Source organism: Melanotaenia boesemani, chromosome 19, assembly GCF_017639745.1.
Source record: "Melanotaenia boesemani isolate fMelBoe1 chromosome 19, fMelBoe1.pri, whole genome shotgun sequence".
NCBI lineage: Eukaryota > Metazoa > Chordata > Actinopteri > Atheriniformes > Melanotaeniidae > Melanotaenia > Melanotaenia boesemani.
This window is the reverse complement of record NC_055700.1, coordinates 24361172-24381064: the sequence shown is the minus strand read 5'-3', so window position 1 is coordinate 24381064 and position 19893 is coordinate 24361172. Positions and strand designations below refer to the sequence as shown.

The 19893-nt window shown below is 39.7% G+C and overlaps 1 protein-coding gene across 2 annotated transcripts in view; it reads left to right on the top strand.

The window, feature by feature from the left end:
• si:ch211-196i2.1 (collagen alpha-1(I) chain) overlaps nucleotides 1-19893 on the top strand; it is a 115859-nt gene that overhangs the window by 53340 nt on the left and 42626 nt on the right. For both annotated transcript variants that reach the window (XM_041970730.1, XM_041970731.1), the window contains 11 exons: nucleotides 4786-5421; nucleotides 6468-6512; nucleotides 6977-7096; nucleotides 10889-10927; nucleotides 11035-11088; nucleotides 11165-11218; nucleotides 13804-13911; nucleotides 14046-14099; nucleotides 17059-17112; nucleotides 17713-17757; nucleotides 18375-18428. In XM_041970730.1, the coding sequence (XP_041826664.1) occupies nucleotides 4786-5421; nucleotides 6468-6512; nucleotides 6977-7096; nucleotides 10889-10927; nucleotides 11035-11088; nucleotides 11165-11218; nucleotides 13804-13911; nucleotides 14046-14099; nucleotides 17059-17112; nucleotides 17713-17757; nucleotides 18375-18428 (1263 nt within the window). The remainder of the gene's footprint in view (nucleotides 1-4785; nucleotides 5422-6467; nucleotides 6513-6976; nucleotides 7097-10888; nucleotides 10928-11034; nucleotides 11089-11164; nucleotides 11219-13803; nucleotides 13912-14045; nucleotides 14100-17058; nucleotides 17113-17712; nucleotides 17758-18374; nucleotides 18429-19893) is intronic.

Below are 19893 nucleotides of genomic sequence, written 5' to 3'. Positions count from 1 at the left end.
ATTTTTGAAATAGCTGTGTGGATGGGAAATGCATCTATGTCCATTTATTAGAAGCGAGTGACATTCCTTGATGCTGGTCTGCCAGCAGAGACAGAAAACAGTAGGGTTTCCAATGATAGTCAAAGTCAAATTTTTCCAATATTTATTAATTAATGGTCTAAAGTAAGTTAGGTCTCAAAGGATGTACTTCCTTCGTCCACTTTTTATCTTCCAGAAAATACCCAAACAGGAAGTATGTAGTCAAAAGAATATTTAGTCAGTTGGTATTTCTTTGGTGGAAACTTCCAGTGTTTGATAAACGACGGCTCCTGACTGACTGGCCAACATATCACAGTGCTGTTAACTAATTATGGTCTGGGCTGGTGTTCATAGGGATATCTCACAGACTGGAGGGGAGATAAGATGAGGGGACAGTGTTGACCAGAGGAGATCCAGTGTCAGCTTATCGACTGGGACCAGTCGCCTAAATGTTGCCTGAGTCAAGACGGAGAGAAAGAGCCTTTGTTTTCATTTGGGGCACTGTGTTTAGTCTCCTGCCCACTTCATACAGTCACTGGTCCTGCTGGCTGAGCTTCACACAATATTAATATATTAGAGATAGGGAAATAAAACGAGTGTTAACAGATTTGAATTGTGAGTGAAATGTTTGTTTGCTGTACACTGATTATATTAGATGATAGAAACTTGTGACAGAAAGATAATATGGGTTTTAAAGGTTTGCACAAGTTTGTTTTACGAGCCAGTTACGTTTTTTTAGCATGTATGTTATGTTAACTGTAACTTACTTTGGAGTTATCCACCATTTCTTTTCATACGGTATTTCTTGGGAGGGTATGAGCTGGAGTAATCATACAGACAAAGATGCTTCTTGTTTAAATGAATAAGTTTGTTTCCGCACCATGATTAACATAATCGGTTTGCAGTATTTACCAGATTAGTTTACAAACATGAACATTATAGACATGGATATACAACCCCAGTTCATATAAAGTTGGAATATTGAACCAATATTTTACTCACAGAGGAACAGAGAGAAAACACATCAAATGTTAAATGTGAGAATTTTAACTGTTTCATGAAATATGACCACAGTTCAGTTTATTTGCCATTTGCAGTGTAAGAAACCACCTTGGAAAACAGTTGCAAAGAGCTCAGAGTGCACTGTCAACATTTAACAGATAACATACGAAACACAAGCCTAACAAAAACATACAACACATGGGCACATCCCAAAAAAGCATAATACTAAGAAACAATAAAAACACTATATAAATAAATATCAGTAAAAGAGAAACTAAAACAGAAAGGTGCACGTTTGAGGTATTTCAAAGTGCATTGTTCAAAGTCATGACAGCTTGTGGAAAAAAAACTTTTAATATGAGATGTAGTGCATTTAATAGCACCATATCATTTCCCTGAGGGCAGGAGGTCGAACATCTCTGCAGCAGGGTGGCCAGAGGGATCACTGATGATCTGTAAAGCTCTTGTTAAAAGTCTAGATTTGTAAATGTCCTCCAGGACTGGTCGGTCACAGCCTATTGTCCTGTGAGCAGAGCAAACCACTCTGTTTAAAGTTTTCTTTTCTTTCACAGTGAGATTAGTTTTTTTTTTTTTGTGAATTCTCTTAATTTCTGTGAAAAGAAGAGACGCTGGCAAGCCTTTTTAGCAATGTTACTAGTGTTTGACTGCCAGCTCAGATCTTTGGATAGAGTTACACCCAAAAACTTTATCACCCATTCATACCTCAGAATCATAAATGACAATAGGCACGTTGTTCTTATACCAACTAAAATCAATAACCAGTTCACAGGTTTTGTGTTTAGAACAAGGTTGTTTTCTTCACTCCAGTGAAGAACATTTTCTACCTCTGCTCTGTAATGTGATTCATCCCTTGAACTCATCAGACCAGTTTTGAATCTTAAAGACCGTTAGAAGAGGAGGGGATGCTAGTCGCCTAACTTTTCTAACAATGAGATAACAGAAAGATGCCTCATAAAATTACATTTTATGTCATTTCTATGCAAACAAAATATTTGTTTATTGAATTAGCAAATCTTTGCATTCTGTTTTTAATAAAACTTTACACAATGTCCCAGCTTTTCTGGGATTGGGAAATCTGCACATAATCAAAAACGCACTGAAGAATAGCAAATAGGATTTTATTTATTTATTTTTTAAAGAAAACAAGATAGGATGTTGAGCTTTTAAACTAGTGCCTTTTCCATGAGAGCACACATTACTGTGGTTGTTTAAAAGTGTGGTGCAAACAAAAGAAACAACCCTGTACAGCCATGCCTGCCTTTCCTCCTGCTGTTGTCCTGCTCTCCACATGCCTCTGATCCACTTAAGTGCTCTCCATTTCAGCCGGTTAGGGTCATCAAACTAAATTTATAGCCCTTTGCTCTCACCATTCCCTAAGGCCCAACATTGTGATGTTTTGTTGTTTGCATGTGTGCGCTTTGTGACATGATCAGCAAGGAAGCATGCCTGGGTTTTAGTGGTCTGTTACGTTTGGACTGGCTGCATGATCACCTCTGGAGACTGCTCTGTTTGTTTTCAAATCCCAAAAGCACCCATAACCTCTTATGACTTATTTCTATTTGGATGGGTTGTAAAAAAGTTAAATCAGAACTGATGCTGAATGATTTGTGGTAATGCAAATGGGGCTTGCATGAAGTTTATTGAATGATTGTTAATCACACGGGTGCCCTTCACTTGAACCCATGCTTGGAAGTAAATGGTTGATAGGAATGGTTACCAGGAAAATGGCTGTAAAACTATGATAGCAACTCAAAGAAGAGATGAGCAGAGATGAAAGCTTTAACCTATGCACAGATATTAGCTGAATGAGAATAGAGGAGTCGAGCTCCAGAAGCAGATGTCCTTGAATTCAATGCATAGCTTGGTTTGAATGACTGGGAATGTATCATGGTTTTTGGTACCAGACTGGCTGGTCTGAGTATTTCAGAAAGTGTTGATCTATTGGGATTTTCATGTACAAACATTTCTAGGGTTTGCAGAGAGTGGTCTGAAAAAGAGAAAATATCCAGTGAGCATCAGTTGTCTGGACCACAATGTCTTGTTGATGTCAGAGGTCAGAGAAAAATGGGCAGACTACCATCTGAATACTGATATTTTCTTGGCACACTCTAGTACTCTAGTACAGTAAGGTCTCTACAGTCACCAGATCTCAATCCAATAGAGCATCTTTGGGGTGGTGGACCTAATAAAGTGGCAGCAAGTGTTTAGGATAGTGAATAAATCGTTGTAAAGGCTTCATGATGGGAAAGGTATTCACCTTCTTTTGCCAGTAGCATGCTGCCTCTTACAACTTACTAAATATTACATAACAATTCCAAGTTGCCTTGACTCAATTTTGGATTGGGTTTTGAAAAGAGGTAACATAGTATGTCGGGGTGAATCTACGGAAGTCGAGAGCGGCCGTGCTCGGCTATAATTCTTTTTACAGTCGTTTTCTTAAGATAATGAGTTAATTGTCTCATTATCTTGAGATAATCTGTTTTCTTGTTAAAACAGGATCATTTCTGTTGTTATCTGGGAATACAATGTTTGTTTTCTCCAGATAACAAGATGATTAAGGCGGGCTCAAAAATAAGTGTCTTACACCTGATTTTATTGATCAAAACAGACCCCCTGACAGCTGGGGTGGGAGGGGCTACAGTCATGTTGTGTAATGGTTGCTTCTCGATCTGACGTCAGCTTGCATCGGCTGGCTTGACTGCACTGAAGCATCCCAGTACAGAGCTGCTCTGTACTGGGATGCCAGTTGAGGTGTTGGGAGAAAAGGAGATAACGAAATCATATCCATGTTGAAAGACATTCCCCCTTCCTCACTGCCCCACATCCCTGCCAAACATTGACAACCCTGCAGAGCTCCTTCAGTGACAGACTGCTGCACCCAAAGTGCGAAAGAGTGCTGTTGCAGGTTCTTTACTCCTGCAGCAGTTTGACTGGAAACCGGCACTTCTCCCAATAGACCTTAAACACACTAATTAAAAGACAATGTAATTTATTAATGTACATATTTCTATTTTTCATAATTCTTATATTGTAAGAAGTTTCTGGGAAACCATGAGTGGAGTTTGCGTGGGTTCTCTCCTGGCTTCTTCCCACAGTTCGAAGACAAGCATGTTGATTTGAGTCTGATTTGATTTGAGTCTCTACATTCTCTCTAGGAGTGAGTGTGAGTCTGATTGAATGTTTGTCTCTCTGGGTTGGTTCTGTGATGAACCAGGAGCAGCTCCAGCTCACTCGCAACCCTGCATTTGAATAATGCGTTATCTTAAGAAAACAAATTTTATTTCCTCGACATAACGAAATGAATTATCCTGTTATTACGAGAAAATGTTGTTAAAAAACTTGCAGGCATGGCCACTCTCGGCTTCTATATGAATCAATTATTGATTGCTAAGAAAAAATATTGAACCATCAAGAGTTCATGACATTATTTTTCATTTCTTTACAATTTGATTAGCGGTATTTTTCTCATCTTCAGATACATGGTCGGTGTCCTCCTTCTGGTCTTTTTTCATTTGGTAATGTTTTGCCTGACTGTACTGTTTTCTTGGAAAAGAAAAGAAAAGAAAATGAATTATGTTTATTGCACAGTTATGGACTCAACACAGCTGTGAAGATCTAAACAAAAAGAGATCTATACAATATCCAACTATCAAAATTTGACTACGACACAAACCAGAAAACTACAGCATAATGTCTAAAAATGGGTCTTAAAGAAGTCCTAATTCTTGTTATGTCACTTTACAGAATTCCTTCCTGCGACGAGGGAGTTCTCGAGGAGATGGGACCATGCCATCTAGACCCAATCGAAAAGGCTCAGTGGGTCGGGGAGAAGCCTTTGTGATAGATGAGGACACTGAGTTATTTGATCCTATCTTCCAAAACCCTCAGTGGAAACCTTCCAGAAATGGACTTAAGGGAAATCAAAAGGGGAAACCTGATGTATTATCTAAAAAGTCGGAGGAGAACATCACGACAGAGAAGAAGACAGATTCTAGTGGAAGGACTTCTCTGTTCCCTAAAAAACCCTCAGAAGACATAATTGACTTAGACATAGGAAGTACCTCTAAGAAGCCCTCATTGGGAATTCCTTCACTTCCCAAGATCCCTTCAAGTCCCAGAACAACCACAGATTCCAACAAATCAGGTGAGGAGACCAGGACTGTTTCTCCTTCACCTCACGGGAGCCCTGTCACCACACAGAGCACCAAAGTGTTTGATAATAGAACCAAGCAGGAAAGTGAAGGCAAACAACCGGACAAAGACCATCCTGGGATTGTGACCATTGTGTCCAGAGATGGCGATCTGGTCCTAGGCTCAGATGGCAAAACGTATAGGCTCCAGAAAGGTTCACAAGGACGAATGGGTCCTCCAGGACGGGAAGTAAGTGGCTTTTTGGGGATCTTGTGTCCTTGATATTTGTGTTTTTGTGCAGTTGTATCTATCCGAGTATGCCAAGTACATGTTTAGCAAAGTGCTGGCGAAGAAAATATCATTTTTTTAACACCGATTTACTGGTGGTATGTATTATCAGTCAATAACAGAATGTGGGAAAAGCCGAGCTTTGTAAAAGAAGCGTGATCAAAATTTATGCTTTACATTTTACAAGAGCTGTTCTTTTTATGCTGCCATCTGAATCTGATCATTGGCAGTTACGCTGCTCAGACACATGTTGATCCACATGTCTTTGAAGCTGTCATGTGAGAACTGCATTCGTATGACTCTCAGCCGTTTTTCATAGCATTCCTTAAAATGACAATCTGAACTTCAGACAAGTCAAATCTGTTGATACTATCAAGTCAGAAGGATTATTCAGTGTAAGAAATGGGTCATTACAGGGACAGACGGAACCAAAAGCAGACGACACGTGGTTACATGTGGAGACACAGTGCCATAAAATCCACAGGATCACTCAGGATAATTAGAGCCAGTTCTAGGGATCAGGTTTCTTTTCCCTTATGGACAATATATGATCTCAGATCTTGCCAGCTTATCTTATAGAAATAGCCTCTAAAGATAATGTTACATATAATTTCAGTGCAAAACAGGTTCGGGGAACGTTTTCAATGACATGGCCACAGTATATACCATGATAAGTTTTTTGATCATTTTACCTAATAATATTGATCAGATGGCAAAAATGCAAAAGTTACAATAATATTCTATTAATAATAACCTTGAATATGCCAACCTATTAAAATTAGTGAATTGTGTACTTCTAACTAAGCATAATGACTTCAGAATTAATTAAATTCATTAATTTGTTCAGATCCTTCAGGTGAGAAAATTGTTTGTGGAACACATAGTTCCAAAATATCTGAATGCATAAAACAATATATTCCATTTTTCAGTATTTATATCTTATTGCTTATTGGCATCAGTGTTTAGAGAGAAAAGAAAATGTTAAGATTAATGAGTTGTTTCCTCAGGGTTGTCCTGGTGAGCCTGGCCTTCCTGGGTTTAAAGGAAATAAGGTAATAAAAACATTTTTAACTCATGATATTGTGTTAAAAAACACCCATGATATGTTAATTTACAGGTGAAAATGCTGCTTTATACTGTTGAATTTGTCCACTTATTTCCTTTGGGCTCATTCTTATACCTTATTTTAAAGGCAACAACATTTGAATATGTAATGCTACTCTCATCCTGTCCTCCATGAAGTTTAATTTATCGTAGAGCCACTGTTTTTATTATCATCAGTTCTGTGATATTTAATTCAATTCAGCTTTATTTTTATAGCACCAATTCACAGCAATGTTATCTCAAGGCACTTTAGAGAAATAATAAATTCAATTCATTGTCACCCACTTAACACAAACCCAGATTAGTCCAGTTTATAGTTACTGTGTTCATAATGCAGCTAGTTCATAAAAAAGTATTAATTCATTTGCCTTGATTTGCATAAATTTACAACCTCAATTTTATTTGGTCACAGGGTAAAATGGGCTTTGAAGGGAGACCAGGAAAAAAGGGGGTTCCAGGACCTCCTGGACCACCAGGTTTACCCACTCTCTACCTTTGGAAGAACACTGCGGAAGAATGGGCTGCTTTCCAGGTATAATAGGTATTGATTATTACAGTACAGAAGTAATTTGTCTGGTTGGTCTATAATTTATCAGTCTCAGAGCTTGAAAAATAAGAGACAGAACATTAACATTTACTTGTAAAAGTGAATAAAAACATATTGAAATCCTGATTCAAGAAGCATTAGAGTGCATTTATAAAGCTTTAAGAGTTTTGTCATTTTTGCAGTCATGCTTTTTTTTTTTTTTTTTTTTTACGTAATAAATAGATATTATCATTTTCAGGGAATCCAGCATTTGTTTTGGTCTGTTTGTGTGTGTCAGAATTGTTTGAACTCCCTCTGGTCCCCTGTGATTAGCACTTAGTGCAGGTTGTGGATTGTGACCTTGTCACTTTGGTGGTTGGATATTAGCGTGGGGTGACTAGTGGTTGCGAGTTCTTGGAGGTTTCCCGTGGTGGGGGACTGGGCTGCTCCGCAGTGGGGGTGGCTCTGTGTCCGGCCCTGTCAGGGGCTGTGGGGGGTCTGCAGTTGGGTTTGGGGCAGGGCCAGCTCCTTCTGGCCTGTCTTGCCCTGAGGGGTCTCCTGGGGAAGGGGGATGCCTAGTGCCACCAGCAGCTCACCTTCTAGGAGGAAGTTCGCTTCCATCTGGACTTACATCCCCAGACCCCTCTTCTTCTCTCTCTCGCTCTCTCACACACACACACACGTAGGGATTTGGGAGGCACGCCCGTCATGCAGGGTGGAGCAGAGGGGGCCATCTAAGTGGCCTCCTTGGCTGCACCCTGTAGCAACTCGCCTCTCGGTTTTAATTATATTAAGACATAAAAACACGAGAAACACAACACACAAACAACTTCTGGGGGGTGTGCCATGTGGTGCATGGTGGGCGGAGCTGCTAATGTGGCCTCGCTCCCTGCATAATGTGGTCACTGCCTCTCCATGTTAATTGCAAACAACACACACTTCAAAAAGAATAATGAGCAGGGAAGGAGAGGGCAATGAGGACCTCTCACACTGGGGGGTGCTGGGGGGAGTTGCACCAGGAGCTGGAACCCTGAATTGACTGTGCTGATGGGGGACTGCTGGGCCTGGGGGATGCCGCATTTGGGTGGGATATGATGGGGGGGTGACTGGGGTGGTGGTGGAGACCGGATTTGGGGCTCGCTGTCCTCTGGTCTGCCGGGGACGTCCCCCACAGGGCGTGGTGGGAGGGTTATGTGTAATGTGTTTGTGTGAAAGTGGGTATCTATGGGTATGGCACAGGGGAGGTCATGAGTGAGGGGTTATATGGGGTGGATTTTAGAGTTGGTGGAAGGTGGTGGGGTGTGATTGATGGTGCCCTGGTTCCCGGGATGTGCGGCTGGAACATCAAGGTGGGTGCTGGCCCGGGAAGTTGTCTAGGGGGCCTGCCCCTCCTGGGCATTGTGCGAGCCCTCTGCCTGGGGGAGAATATCTGGGCTGTTGGGCCCTGGGCCCTTCACTCTGGCCGCCCTTGGTGGCTGGTACCTGGCAGGGTTGGCAGCTGCCGATCTTGGCCCGCTGGGGCCTGTGCCCCGTGACCTCGGGGGGCTCTGGCTGGGGCCCTTCTCTGCCGCCCTCAGGGTGGGACTGGGGTCGTCTTTGATGTGGGGGGGCTTGGGTTCGTGCTCCAGGATTGCTGACCCGGGTCTCTGGGTTGCCCTAGTCTGCCCCTAGCCTCTGTAGAGGCATAGTTGCATTTGCACAATCTCACTCACCACTCCTCATCATTGATGACTCCTCATTCCTCAGACTCTGCATGCTGACACAGTCACTGAGTTGTCCAGTGGGTTTATACACTAAGAGATATTTTTGTTTTTTCACAGTGGGTGTCTATCAGTACTTTAGTTGTTGTTGTGATACGTTTGTGATATGTCTTTTTGATTTGGTAATTATTTAGAAACTCTTGACTACTGTCAGCTCTGTTTTTCTGTAAAAGATGTAGGAAATTCTCTGATCTTTCTGTACAAGTGTTGCTGTTATGACGGACCTCACTGAGACAAGACTGAATTGACAGGTTTATTAAGAGCAGGGTTATCTCTGGGTCAATTGGGACCGGGGCGGGAAAGAGGAGAAGTTCAGGTTGCTTGAACGAGGTCCGACGAAGACTGGTAGGTGAACTGGAGCTTATAAGGACTGGTGAGACAATGGGGAACAGGTGTGACAGGTTGGGTGGGTTGGAGAGCTGGGATCAGGGACAGGTGTGGAGGATCAGGGGAGTGATGGAGGAATGGCAGGACAGACTGTGACAGTTGCCTTCTATCTGTTGTGTTTTTTTCTCTTTCTTCTTTCTGCTTTCCCTTTTTTGCTTCTTTTTGCTTCTTCCTTCTTTTTCTGTCCCCTCCGGTTAGGTACAGCAAGATTACTTAGATTCAATAATTCAAAGTAAATAAATGACAGTAGATAAATAAATGAATAAAATTATCAGGAGGAGCCTAATGCTTATAAACATTCCCTTTGCAAAACAAATTTGTTTGGCACAACACAGCAACCAGACTATCATTCTGTTTGCTGCAATGCTGGATAGGACAAGTTAAAAGAAAAAAAAGAATTGTTTGTACAGAAATACTGTATATTGAGATTTAGCCTAACAAAGCTATGCTAACATGTCCTCTTTAGCCTAAAAAGAAGAAAATGCTAGCATAACTCTTTTGGATGCTTTCCAACAACTTTAAAGGTAGATTTACCATAAATGTAAATACAGATTAAAAACATAGCGATTTACAATTTATATGATTTTCAAAATAGCTAATATCACTATTTAATATCTCTCAAAAAAACTTGTTAGTGTTATTATAATCTTTGTTTGAAACAGCTAGAGGTACACTAGCATGTCCTTTCAAGTTTAACAATGAGGGAATACTAGTAAAATTCTGCCAGGTGCTTTCCAAGACATTTCAGGTTAGATTTACTGTAAATACTATATTGTGTTTGCAGTTATTACACAAGTCATGGTTTAAAATCAGCTAATGTCACTATTTATAATCTTTTTTTTTTTATAAGAAAACCAGTTGGAACACAGGTAAAGTTAGCACTTCAGCATCCAAAACCAGTTTGTTTTTGGCTATTATTAAAAATAAAAAATAATATTTACAAAAGCAGGAGTATTTACAGCACATACAATAAAGCAGGCTAGTAATTCTGTACCCTCGCTGTTGTGACTCTTACAAAAAGGATACTGATTTAATCATCAAACAAGAAGAGGTGACATTGTGAGCAACTTTTGAGTTCAGCTTAAATTTCACTTTTAATTTTTAATCTAATTCTCAGTAAACTAGTAAGATTTCTCGTGTTTGATTTCAAGTCATTAGGTATTTACAGAAGTTGGTTTTACAATGTTTAGCCACTGCATAATTTATCATCACCTATCTAAATGACTTAAAAATTCCCACCATCTTAGCTGGGCATATAAGACCCCCAGACTACATTTAACCATTAGACCCTATTTGTATGTCCAAGCTGATGTGTTATTCCTCATCTGTTTTTCCTTTGCGCTTGCCACAGCTGTAAGTTGTGTAACACACATGTATGATGAATGAACTTCAAGTCTGTTGTTGAACAAAACTGGCTGAAACAAGTCTGTTAGTGGTTTGTGAAGACGGTTTACCATATGTGCTTTGAACTTTGTGTGGACAACCTGTCATTGACATACTTACATTAATTTAAAAAAAGATTCAGTGACAACCAAAGACAGATTTATATCTGCAAAAACTACAGACTTTTATTTGCTTTTATATTATTATTTTTCCATATATTTTTTTTCATAAATCCATAATGACTGCCATCTTTCTGATCTTTTTGCAGCAAACCAATTTTTACCAGTTACTTTGTGCTGGTTGGCCTGTAAGTATGCTGTGATGATTCATAGCCTTTTTTTTTCCTCTTCTTCTTTGGGAGTTGTTTATAGTTTCTGTGAACCTGAGGCTGGTTTCTTCTTTGTGAGCTTGCAGACTAAAGAAGGATCTGCAGGACCACCTGGAGAGATGGGAAAACCCGGCATTCAGGTCAAATATAGGCTCCATTCACAACTGAAGCGCATGATGGACATGAATATATTTATGTTGTAATACTCTTTCTCAGGGACCTTCTGGTGAACCAGGGCAGCGAGGACAACCAGGCATACCAGGAGAGATGGTATGTTTCCTGAACCACAAGTATTATTTTTTTATTAGTGAGCTTTGTGCAAGTAAGATGTTTTCAAACCACAAAGTAGTTTCCGATTACCCAGGTTAGTCTGTAAAATTACATTATGGGTTGCGATGCAATGCCTGGAGGTAAGTACACAGCAACAAACTGAATGTTAAATCCAAAGTGGAACTGGCCTACAAAATATGTAAGAGATATTTCTCATTTTAATCTTAAATTCAAGATATTAAGAAATTTAAGATATTTTTTTTTTTTGTTATTTTTTTCAACCCTGAATAAAGATCGAGTCTTTGCCTGCTTTTTCTCACAATCCTATTCCTAGAAATGCTTTAAATAAAGCATTTTGTCACATTTATCCTAATATAAATCAAAAGTGCTTGATGTCAGTGGCTATTTTGGCATGTTGATTAAATTTTAAAATATAACTTTCTGGTGTAATAAAGCTGGTGCAGGAGAGTTTAATTAAAGAAGGTGGTTGCTTGGAAACCCTTGCAATGATGTAACCACCCTCACATTTGGATTATTGAAACTATATAAAGCAGTTCTTTGTTAAATTAGGTCTAAACTTGATTAAACTCAACCACTAAATCAAAGTGTTTGTCACGTTTCTGTGTGGGGTCTCGCTCTTTTTACTTATTCTTTGATGCTGATTTACACTGAATTTAGAAAAACTGTGACCAGCTTTAAAAGATGGGGGTTCATAAAACTGTTTTACATCTAACTGAAAAATCATCTCAAAATACATAAATAGTGTGTATATTCTGTGGCTGTATGGAAACCAACAGCATCTCTTATGTGAGGTCTCAGCTGGGTAATGAGAAACAGCGTAATTTGGGATAGTCAGAGACACTCAGCCGCCTTGTGTGCTCTGCTTTGACCCATGAGGCAGAGGACATCGATCCATTATTTGTATTTGTGTTTGTGGCTCTATAGACTATATGAATGAGAACACATGTTGCTTGTACATAAACAGCCACACATCAGCTTCATCTTCCAGATTATGTCACAATATTATCAACATTAGCTGCATTAATCACTGAAGCTGTGCATGATTCCCATCTGTCATCAGGCAGAGTTATTGAGGACCGTAAGCTTTGTTTCTGAGTGTGATACCTTAACATTAAAACTTTTCGTCAGGACAGGTAAGAATTTGTCAAATGATCAGATTGTGAGTTAATTTAAACAGAACCTGAACCTGAATAAATACTGGAACTTTATTTGTAGGCAGCAACTTTTACAAGGGCCAGATTGTGATGGTTAGATGGCTGGTTCAGAGTATCTCCAAAACAGCAGACCCCATGGGTGTTGGCAGTATCTTTTAGTACCTAAAAAGAAAAGTCACAGGAAACACAAGAACTCACTCAAACTGCTTAAAAATCTTAAAGCTGGCTATAATAAAAATGTGTCTGATTACTCAGAGTATTGCACCTTGCTTTTTCAGCTAAATTATTCAGGCCTATTATATGAAATAGGGTTTCAACGTTTGCTTGTAACTGTACCTTAGCACAGCTGGAGGCCAGATACCGTTCAAAGATAACAGTATTTTCTGATTACAAGAATTTCCTCCAAAGTTTTGAAGAACCCGTGTTAGCGTTTTAATGTTTTCTGGTTTATCTGTTGTATTCAAACAATGTTTAATTATGCGAAGGTCAAAATAAAATTTATGCAGAAGGAGCTTAACTTGTTTAGTAGTCTTGTACTCTGTTAGGCTAGCAACCTGGCTTCTATGACATCATAGTTTCACATAGTTTTTTCCTTGTATATTACCCATAGTAACCATTTTAAAAACAGAGTTTTTGTATCATGGAGGTTGGGACTGTACCACTGTTCTGCATGTGCTGTTCGGAGTGGGTGAAAAGCTAGCAAAAGGTTTGAGAAGAAAGAAATTAGCTGGAGGATAGCAGTGGCTAGCAGATGCCTCCATGGCTGACAGAGCAGGTTCTGTTTGCTGCCAGGATTGGATCCCGCTGAGTGAGGACCCGGGGTCACTAGCCACCATCCACTTGGACAGGGTTGAGTGAGTAGGGGGTTGTTAGCAGCCCCAAATTTGCCTGAGTGTAACACTGCTATCACCTGCTTACTCAGGCAGGAGTGTGGTTGTTAACTACTAACTTCTTGTAGCTTGCAAGATATTTTCATTTGATGTTAAGTAATATTTTGGGCAGTGTAAAAGCAGGTGAGAGTCAAAAGTACTTATGCATATGCTTATTAGGCTTTTTAGGCAACTGAAAATATCCATTTGTTGCTTCTACAACCACTCAGGAACAAGCTCTTCCACATTCTGATAAGCTAATTTAAAGGGAGGCTTCCAATAATTAAAATTAAATGGGTGGAAATTACCGTGCTGCGTCCACTTTAATGTCACACAAATTGTTTATGAATAGTTTTAGAAACATGACAAAGAATTAATGGTTTTTATGTGGCCACTAAACTTCCCTCATCTCATGCTAATCAAAGATTTAAAGAATGTTCTGTAAAAATATGTCTCATCCATGAAGACTAAAGTAAAGCAACTTTACTTTGAATAGGTGGTTTTTAATTGTTAAACTAACTACTTTTATGTTGTTTGAAAGGGTGAACGAGGCCCCAGGGGCCCTCCGGGACGAGCTGGTACCCCAGGAAGGGATGGGGAAAATGGAGAAGATGGTCTGCCTGGCTTGCCTGGTGTTCCTGGATCACCTGTAGGCAAATTCTGTTTAATAGCAAAGCAGCTCACAGATTACACCTGTAAAGCAAGACTGTGCTACACATCACAAGACAAGCTATTTGTTTTCCATCTGTTTAAATGTCTTATTTTGTGTCTCATGGACATCAGGGCCTGTGGGGATACAGGGGAGAACGGGGGCCCAAAGGGGAAAAGGGTGACGAGGTGAGAATAAAGCAGCAAAGCTTCTATTGTGAGCTTCTACTCAAATTATACACTTGTCTACAATCTTTAGGCATGTTATTATCTTTTTCAAAGAGACATCATCTGCTCCCATTTCTTTTGCTCTAATTACAAAAAAGCCAAAAATGACTCATTTTAGCAGACAAAATGTTATTTTTGCACCAAAAAAGTGATTCCCAAGATCTAATAGTGAGAACTTTAGCTTATTTTTAGCATTGTGTGCTAAAAAATAAGCTTTAACACAGTCCTAAATTTATGAGAAGAAACTTGACAAGTGTAGGGTAAAAGCAGAAATCAGGCCTAGAAATGTTTGCAGCAGATGAACATCATCTGCAAGTCGTGTTGTGCAAGAAAAGGTTCAAAGTTCACTTCACACAGATGAAAACTGATAGTTGTGTTCATGGTTCACAATCTGAAAATTTGAATGACAGTCACAGACCTAAAATATAATAGTTCCCTTTGATTTCTTACTTTTCTGACCTTTGAATTCTCTTTAGTATATGCTGCATGGTGTTATGGAGTGCTATGAATTATTGGGCCCTTGGGCATCTAAACAGATGCTTCCACATTTCTCTACTCATTGATATTATGAATGACCTCCTTTAGTTTTGTTATGTTCAGTTTTTGCTATCTGCTGCAATTCTACATGTCTGTATTGTTTTTTTCATGACATTGTCATTCATGCTCACTACATATTTGTCAGTTAAAAACATTGTGTGTAAATGTATATGCCTCTCACATGTTCTTGCACAACATTGTCTGAAAGAGATGTTCTTCAAAAGTAGGAAACCCTCAAGACTTGAAAAAGTACCTCAGAGATGAATTGCACCCTATAGTACAGTTGACATCTGCTGCAGAAAACTATTAACCAACACATGAAAATTAGATCAAACTTTGATCTGAGTTTCCCCAGACAGAGATTTATAAGCTACTTGAAGATCTAGTTTTTTGGTTTTGACAGTTTCCAGCTTACATTTTGTTGCTGTGGTGCAACACCAAGTCATTTTTCAAGGCTATTAATTGGATATTTAACTGTCCTGTATGTAGTTTTTCATGGTGAGTTTTTCAATATATGCTGCACACACAGTAGCCTGTACTTGATTTGACATGATTTACACTTGACGGGAAGTCAGAATAAGTTTTTCTCCAATTACCAACTGCAAAAGTGAGTCACAGTTTCAGAGCTTTATTAAAGGGAAATATCAGGGCTGATATCAATGAAAAGCACCATGATAAGTAATCAATATGTAGGATGGGTTAGAGTTTTGGACATAAGGCTGTAAAAAGAATTTTCGCTTGCAACAGTATATGTGCAAATATAATAATTCAAAGTAAATTAGAGCCATTCTGTCAGGACCGGACTGGGACGTAAGGTCAGACTGGATTTATATACTGCACACATAAACTTGCACACAAATGCAGACTCGCATGCATGTGCACACACACTCACATATAGGGTAAGTAGACACCAAAGCTCAATATTCTATATATACAAACACACACACACACAACTATAAGCCACCTGTCCAGCTTTTCTTTCCTTCTCTCATCAAAAGACCTAATAGAACAGTCACAACAGGACTCCTTTATTCATATCATTATATTATGTTAATCTGAAACATGATTGTGTTGTTTAAACAGCAAATAATTTAGTTCACCATAAATACGTTAACATCAATATTTGCTGCAACAGTAAAAACAAGAAGTGGTCAACGGCAGCTTCACCTGATGTGATCAAACAAACATTAGAAAATGTCAACTCAGCTTAGACAGACAAGAGACTGTCTAACCTTAAGAAGGGTTTCCAAACTTTTTCATGCAGCAGCCTAATGTTTGGTCCAGCAGGACCCACCAAATATTTCATGCAGTAGAATAAGCCAACAAGCATAAAACACTGCAGTCACATCATTTACAACCAGATAAACACACTGATGAAGTCAAAGTTTCCTCATCAGTTTTTGCCCTGGACTAATAAAATGTTCTTCATTGGCCCAGTTTACAGCTGGACAAGGACAGATGTGGACAGATGTGGACAGTAGCCTATGTTTACAGATTAGTTTAGCTGAGCCTCAGTATTGAAATATCTACCTGTTTCTTTAACACATCACATAAAATTAACTCATATTTTATCTATGATAGTAGGAAATCCCACATAGGACCCCCCTGTTGGAATAACCAGAAGTCTTTACGTTTGGCCCCAATGAGAGATGTAACCGTACATCAACAAACCACGGCAACATTAATATTTTGAAGTTTTGACAACAAATAGTACCAAGATTGTTATTACAGCAGGTAGTACTGGGGTCATTACTACAGCTACATGGAGAATCTCTACTAGCACTCATCATATTATGTTTAGATAAAAGTTTGTAGCAGCCATCCCTCCTCTGTCACTAATTTATTAACGCCTGTGATGTCGCTGCTGATTTGAAAATATCTGAAATTTTCCAACACTTGCCCGTTTCCTCCTCATCTGTCTTCATCTTTTCATTTCTTTTTTATTTCGTGACCATTTTGCAACCACGTTTCTCTGCATTTCAGCTGATCCGCCTCTCCGTGCTTTGTTTGTCTTGATCATTTAAAAACAAATATTACTGTCGTTGTGATCAGTCGCCATTATTAGTGACAACTGACAGACACAAATGATTGAGTCTGTGCAGGGGTATCAGTGCCAGGCAGAGCCATCTATTTAATGCATGCAAAATTATTTGCTTTTGACAAACAGGCCAGTTAGGCCACTTTCGGGTCCAGGCCACGGTGAATTATCCCGCTTCTCATCGGCCAGTCCAGGCCTGCATTCTGTCACTGACAGTGGTCACATAATATATTGTGATTTAAGAAAATGCTCAATTTTCATGACAGAAATAATTAAGATACACATTTTAAAGATGTATGTAGGGAAAAGAAGATCCATTTTAAAATGTGTTTTCTACCTCTCCAGGGTCTCATTGGTCCACCGGGTCGAAAAGGGGAAACTGGTGAACCTGGTCAGAAGGTAATATTGGATGCATTCATGTCTCTGTTCTCTGATTGAAAAGTGCCCTTTAAATAAAATTTAATTTGTTTAATAAAATTTATCATCCATCTTTGATGTTTACAGTAGAATAGCATTTAGTCTGATGGCACTTTAGGTTGTTTGGGCTTGTTATCATCATACCAATACCTCAAATTAATTATGGGCCACTTTCAGGAAGTCATTCAAATGGCTCATATTAATAATAGTGAAGTAAATGAGGACATGAAAATACCTGAATAAGAGGGAGAAATAGCTTTAGTCAAACAACCGGGCCAGAGAAACTCAGAAAGAGTAACTCCTGTTGGGTGCCTAGTGCCTTGGAACGGTGGTAAGAATTAAGCAGACATAAACCAGCGACAGCCAGACTATCATGGACTGTACTGAAAACAGTCAAACTAACAGCACTTTCAGAATTTGTGATCAGAAATCCAACATCATACTAATAAGGTGACGATAATGTTTTAACTCCTCACTGAATAGTGATGTGAGTTACTCTTGAATCTGTTGTTTTTTTTTTGTTTTGTTTTTTAAATCACCTTCAAATATTTTGCAATGACTCTGTTCCTTTTCTTTTTGTAGGGTTCATTTGGTTTACCTGGTCCACCTGGTCCCGTTGGACCACCAGTGAGTGGCTTCTGTAATATTATAAAGTCAGTTTAGTCTTTCTGTATGGGAAAAGAACTTTTAGTGGGGATTTTGTAGCATTGCTGTATTTTCAACCAGAAAAATTGTTGGCTTTTAAGCCACAAACACTTCTTATTTATCTCTTGCATGAAGTTTTATATACTTTGGGAACCTTTCAATTTACAAGTGCATGCTGGATAGTATGCCAGCAGATTATAGGATAGGTTACAACAAGAAGGATTATAGACAGAGCTGGTCATGTGTGATACAGTTCATATTCATCCAACTGGTGTTTTCAAACAGGGACAAAACAAACACTTGTCGAAGAAAGACACTCCTGAATCCTTGCTAATCCCTAATCCAGCTCCCTTTGAACTGTGAGTGCCACATGGTGCAGCCACAAAGTTTACTTGTTGGAGTTCTCAGCTTTACTTTAATTCTACCTGAAAAGAAGTCATAGTCTCTGACTCGTAGCATTAACATAGGCACTTTGATCAGTGGGTAGTAATCTATATCATTGTATTATTAATCCCCTCTTTGAATTCAGGGTTTACTGTGCATTTTAATGATACATTGCTACTATGTTGACCTCTTTAATCTTTTAATCTTTTCTGCAGGGACCTCCAGGGATCCGAGGTGGCTCTGGGTCAGAGGGGTCCCCTGGGCCTGATGTGAGTAAAGCTATGTCTGACTTCAGTTGCAGAAAATGTTTCAGCTAGCTTTTTACAGTTGTAGTCTGTCTCAGCATGGTCAATGATAATCAGTCAGACTTTTTGGTTATTTTGCTTTTAAACCCAAATGTTTAATTCCTGCTTCATTTGTAGGGATTCCATCACTGATTTGAATTCACATTGATATGAGATATGAATGAAATATGTGAATAAGGCAACTAGAATAGAAAAAATATGAGACTCAAAATTTTGTTAGCTTGTTTTGAACATTTAAAGCAGATTATGAGGATGGAAATAACGAAGTGAATCGCACTTAACCTGGTAAACATTGAAACGATGGACTTAGCTTAAGCCAGCAAACACCAAACTAAATATAACATGCCAATATTCCCTCACAAGAATCATTTTTCTCTTTGGGTGTCCACCTCAGTAGTTGTTTGTTTCCTTCAAGGTGTTTATTTATTTATTTTTTTGGTAATTAGGACAACTCCATCCATCCATACATCCATAAATCCACCCACCCACCCACTTCTTTACCCGGAGGCATTCCCAGGCCAGCTGAGAGATGTAGTCTCTCTAGCATGTCCTGGGTCGTCCCCTGGGTCTCCACCGTGTGGGACGTGCCCAGATTACCTCACCAGGGTAGTGTCTTGAAGGCATCCTAACCAGATGTCCAAACCGACCTCATCAGACCATTTAGAAGATATGATGGCTGAGCTTCTCACCCTGTCTCTAAGGGAGAGCCCTGCCATCCTCCTGAGGAAACTCATTTTGGCCGCTTGTATTCGTGATCTCGTTCTTTCAGTCAATACCCACAACTCGTGACCAAAGATCATAGATCTGGTAAATTGAGAATTCCGCCTTTTGGCTTCGCTTCTTCTCCACCATGACAGAATGATGTAGTGTCCACATCACTGCAGATGCTGCACCGATCCAACTGTCAATTTCTCGCTCCATCCTTCCCTCACTTGTCTATCGCTTGGGGCCCTGGCACTGAGGAGCTTTTTAACAACCTCACTGACCTTAGCCCCATAGATATGAGAGCCCACACCTGGGTCCCCTGACTCTGCTTCCCCATTAAAAGACGTGTTGGTGGGATTGAGGAGGTCTTCAAAGTATTCTTTCCATCAACCCAAAATGTCCTGAATCAAGGTCAACAGCCCCTCTTTCGAACGTACGCAGTGTTTTGATGGTGCACTGCATCCCCCGCCTGAGCAGCCAGATGGTGGACCAGAATCTCCTTGAAGCTGTCTGGAAGTCATTCTCCATGGCCTCTCTGAACTCCTCCCACCACAGAAGCCGCTTTCAACTTAGCCTGTCAATAAACATCAATTGTCTCTGGAGTTCCACAGTCCAGAAAGGCCCTATAGGACTCCTTCTCCAACTTGACAGCATCTGTCACTGCTGGTGTCCACCAACAAGTTTGGGGATTACTGTCACGACAGGCACCAATGACCTTATGGCC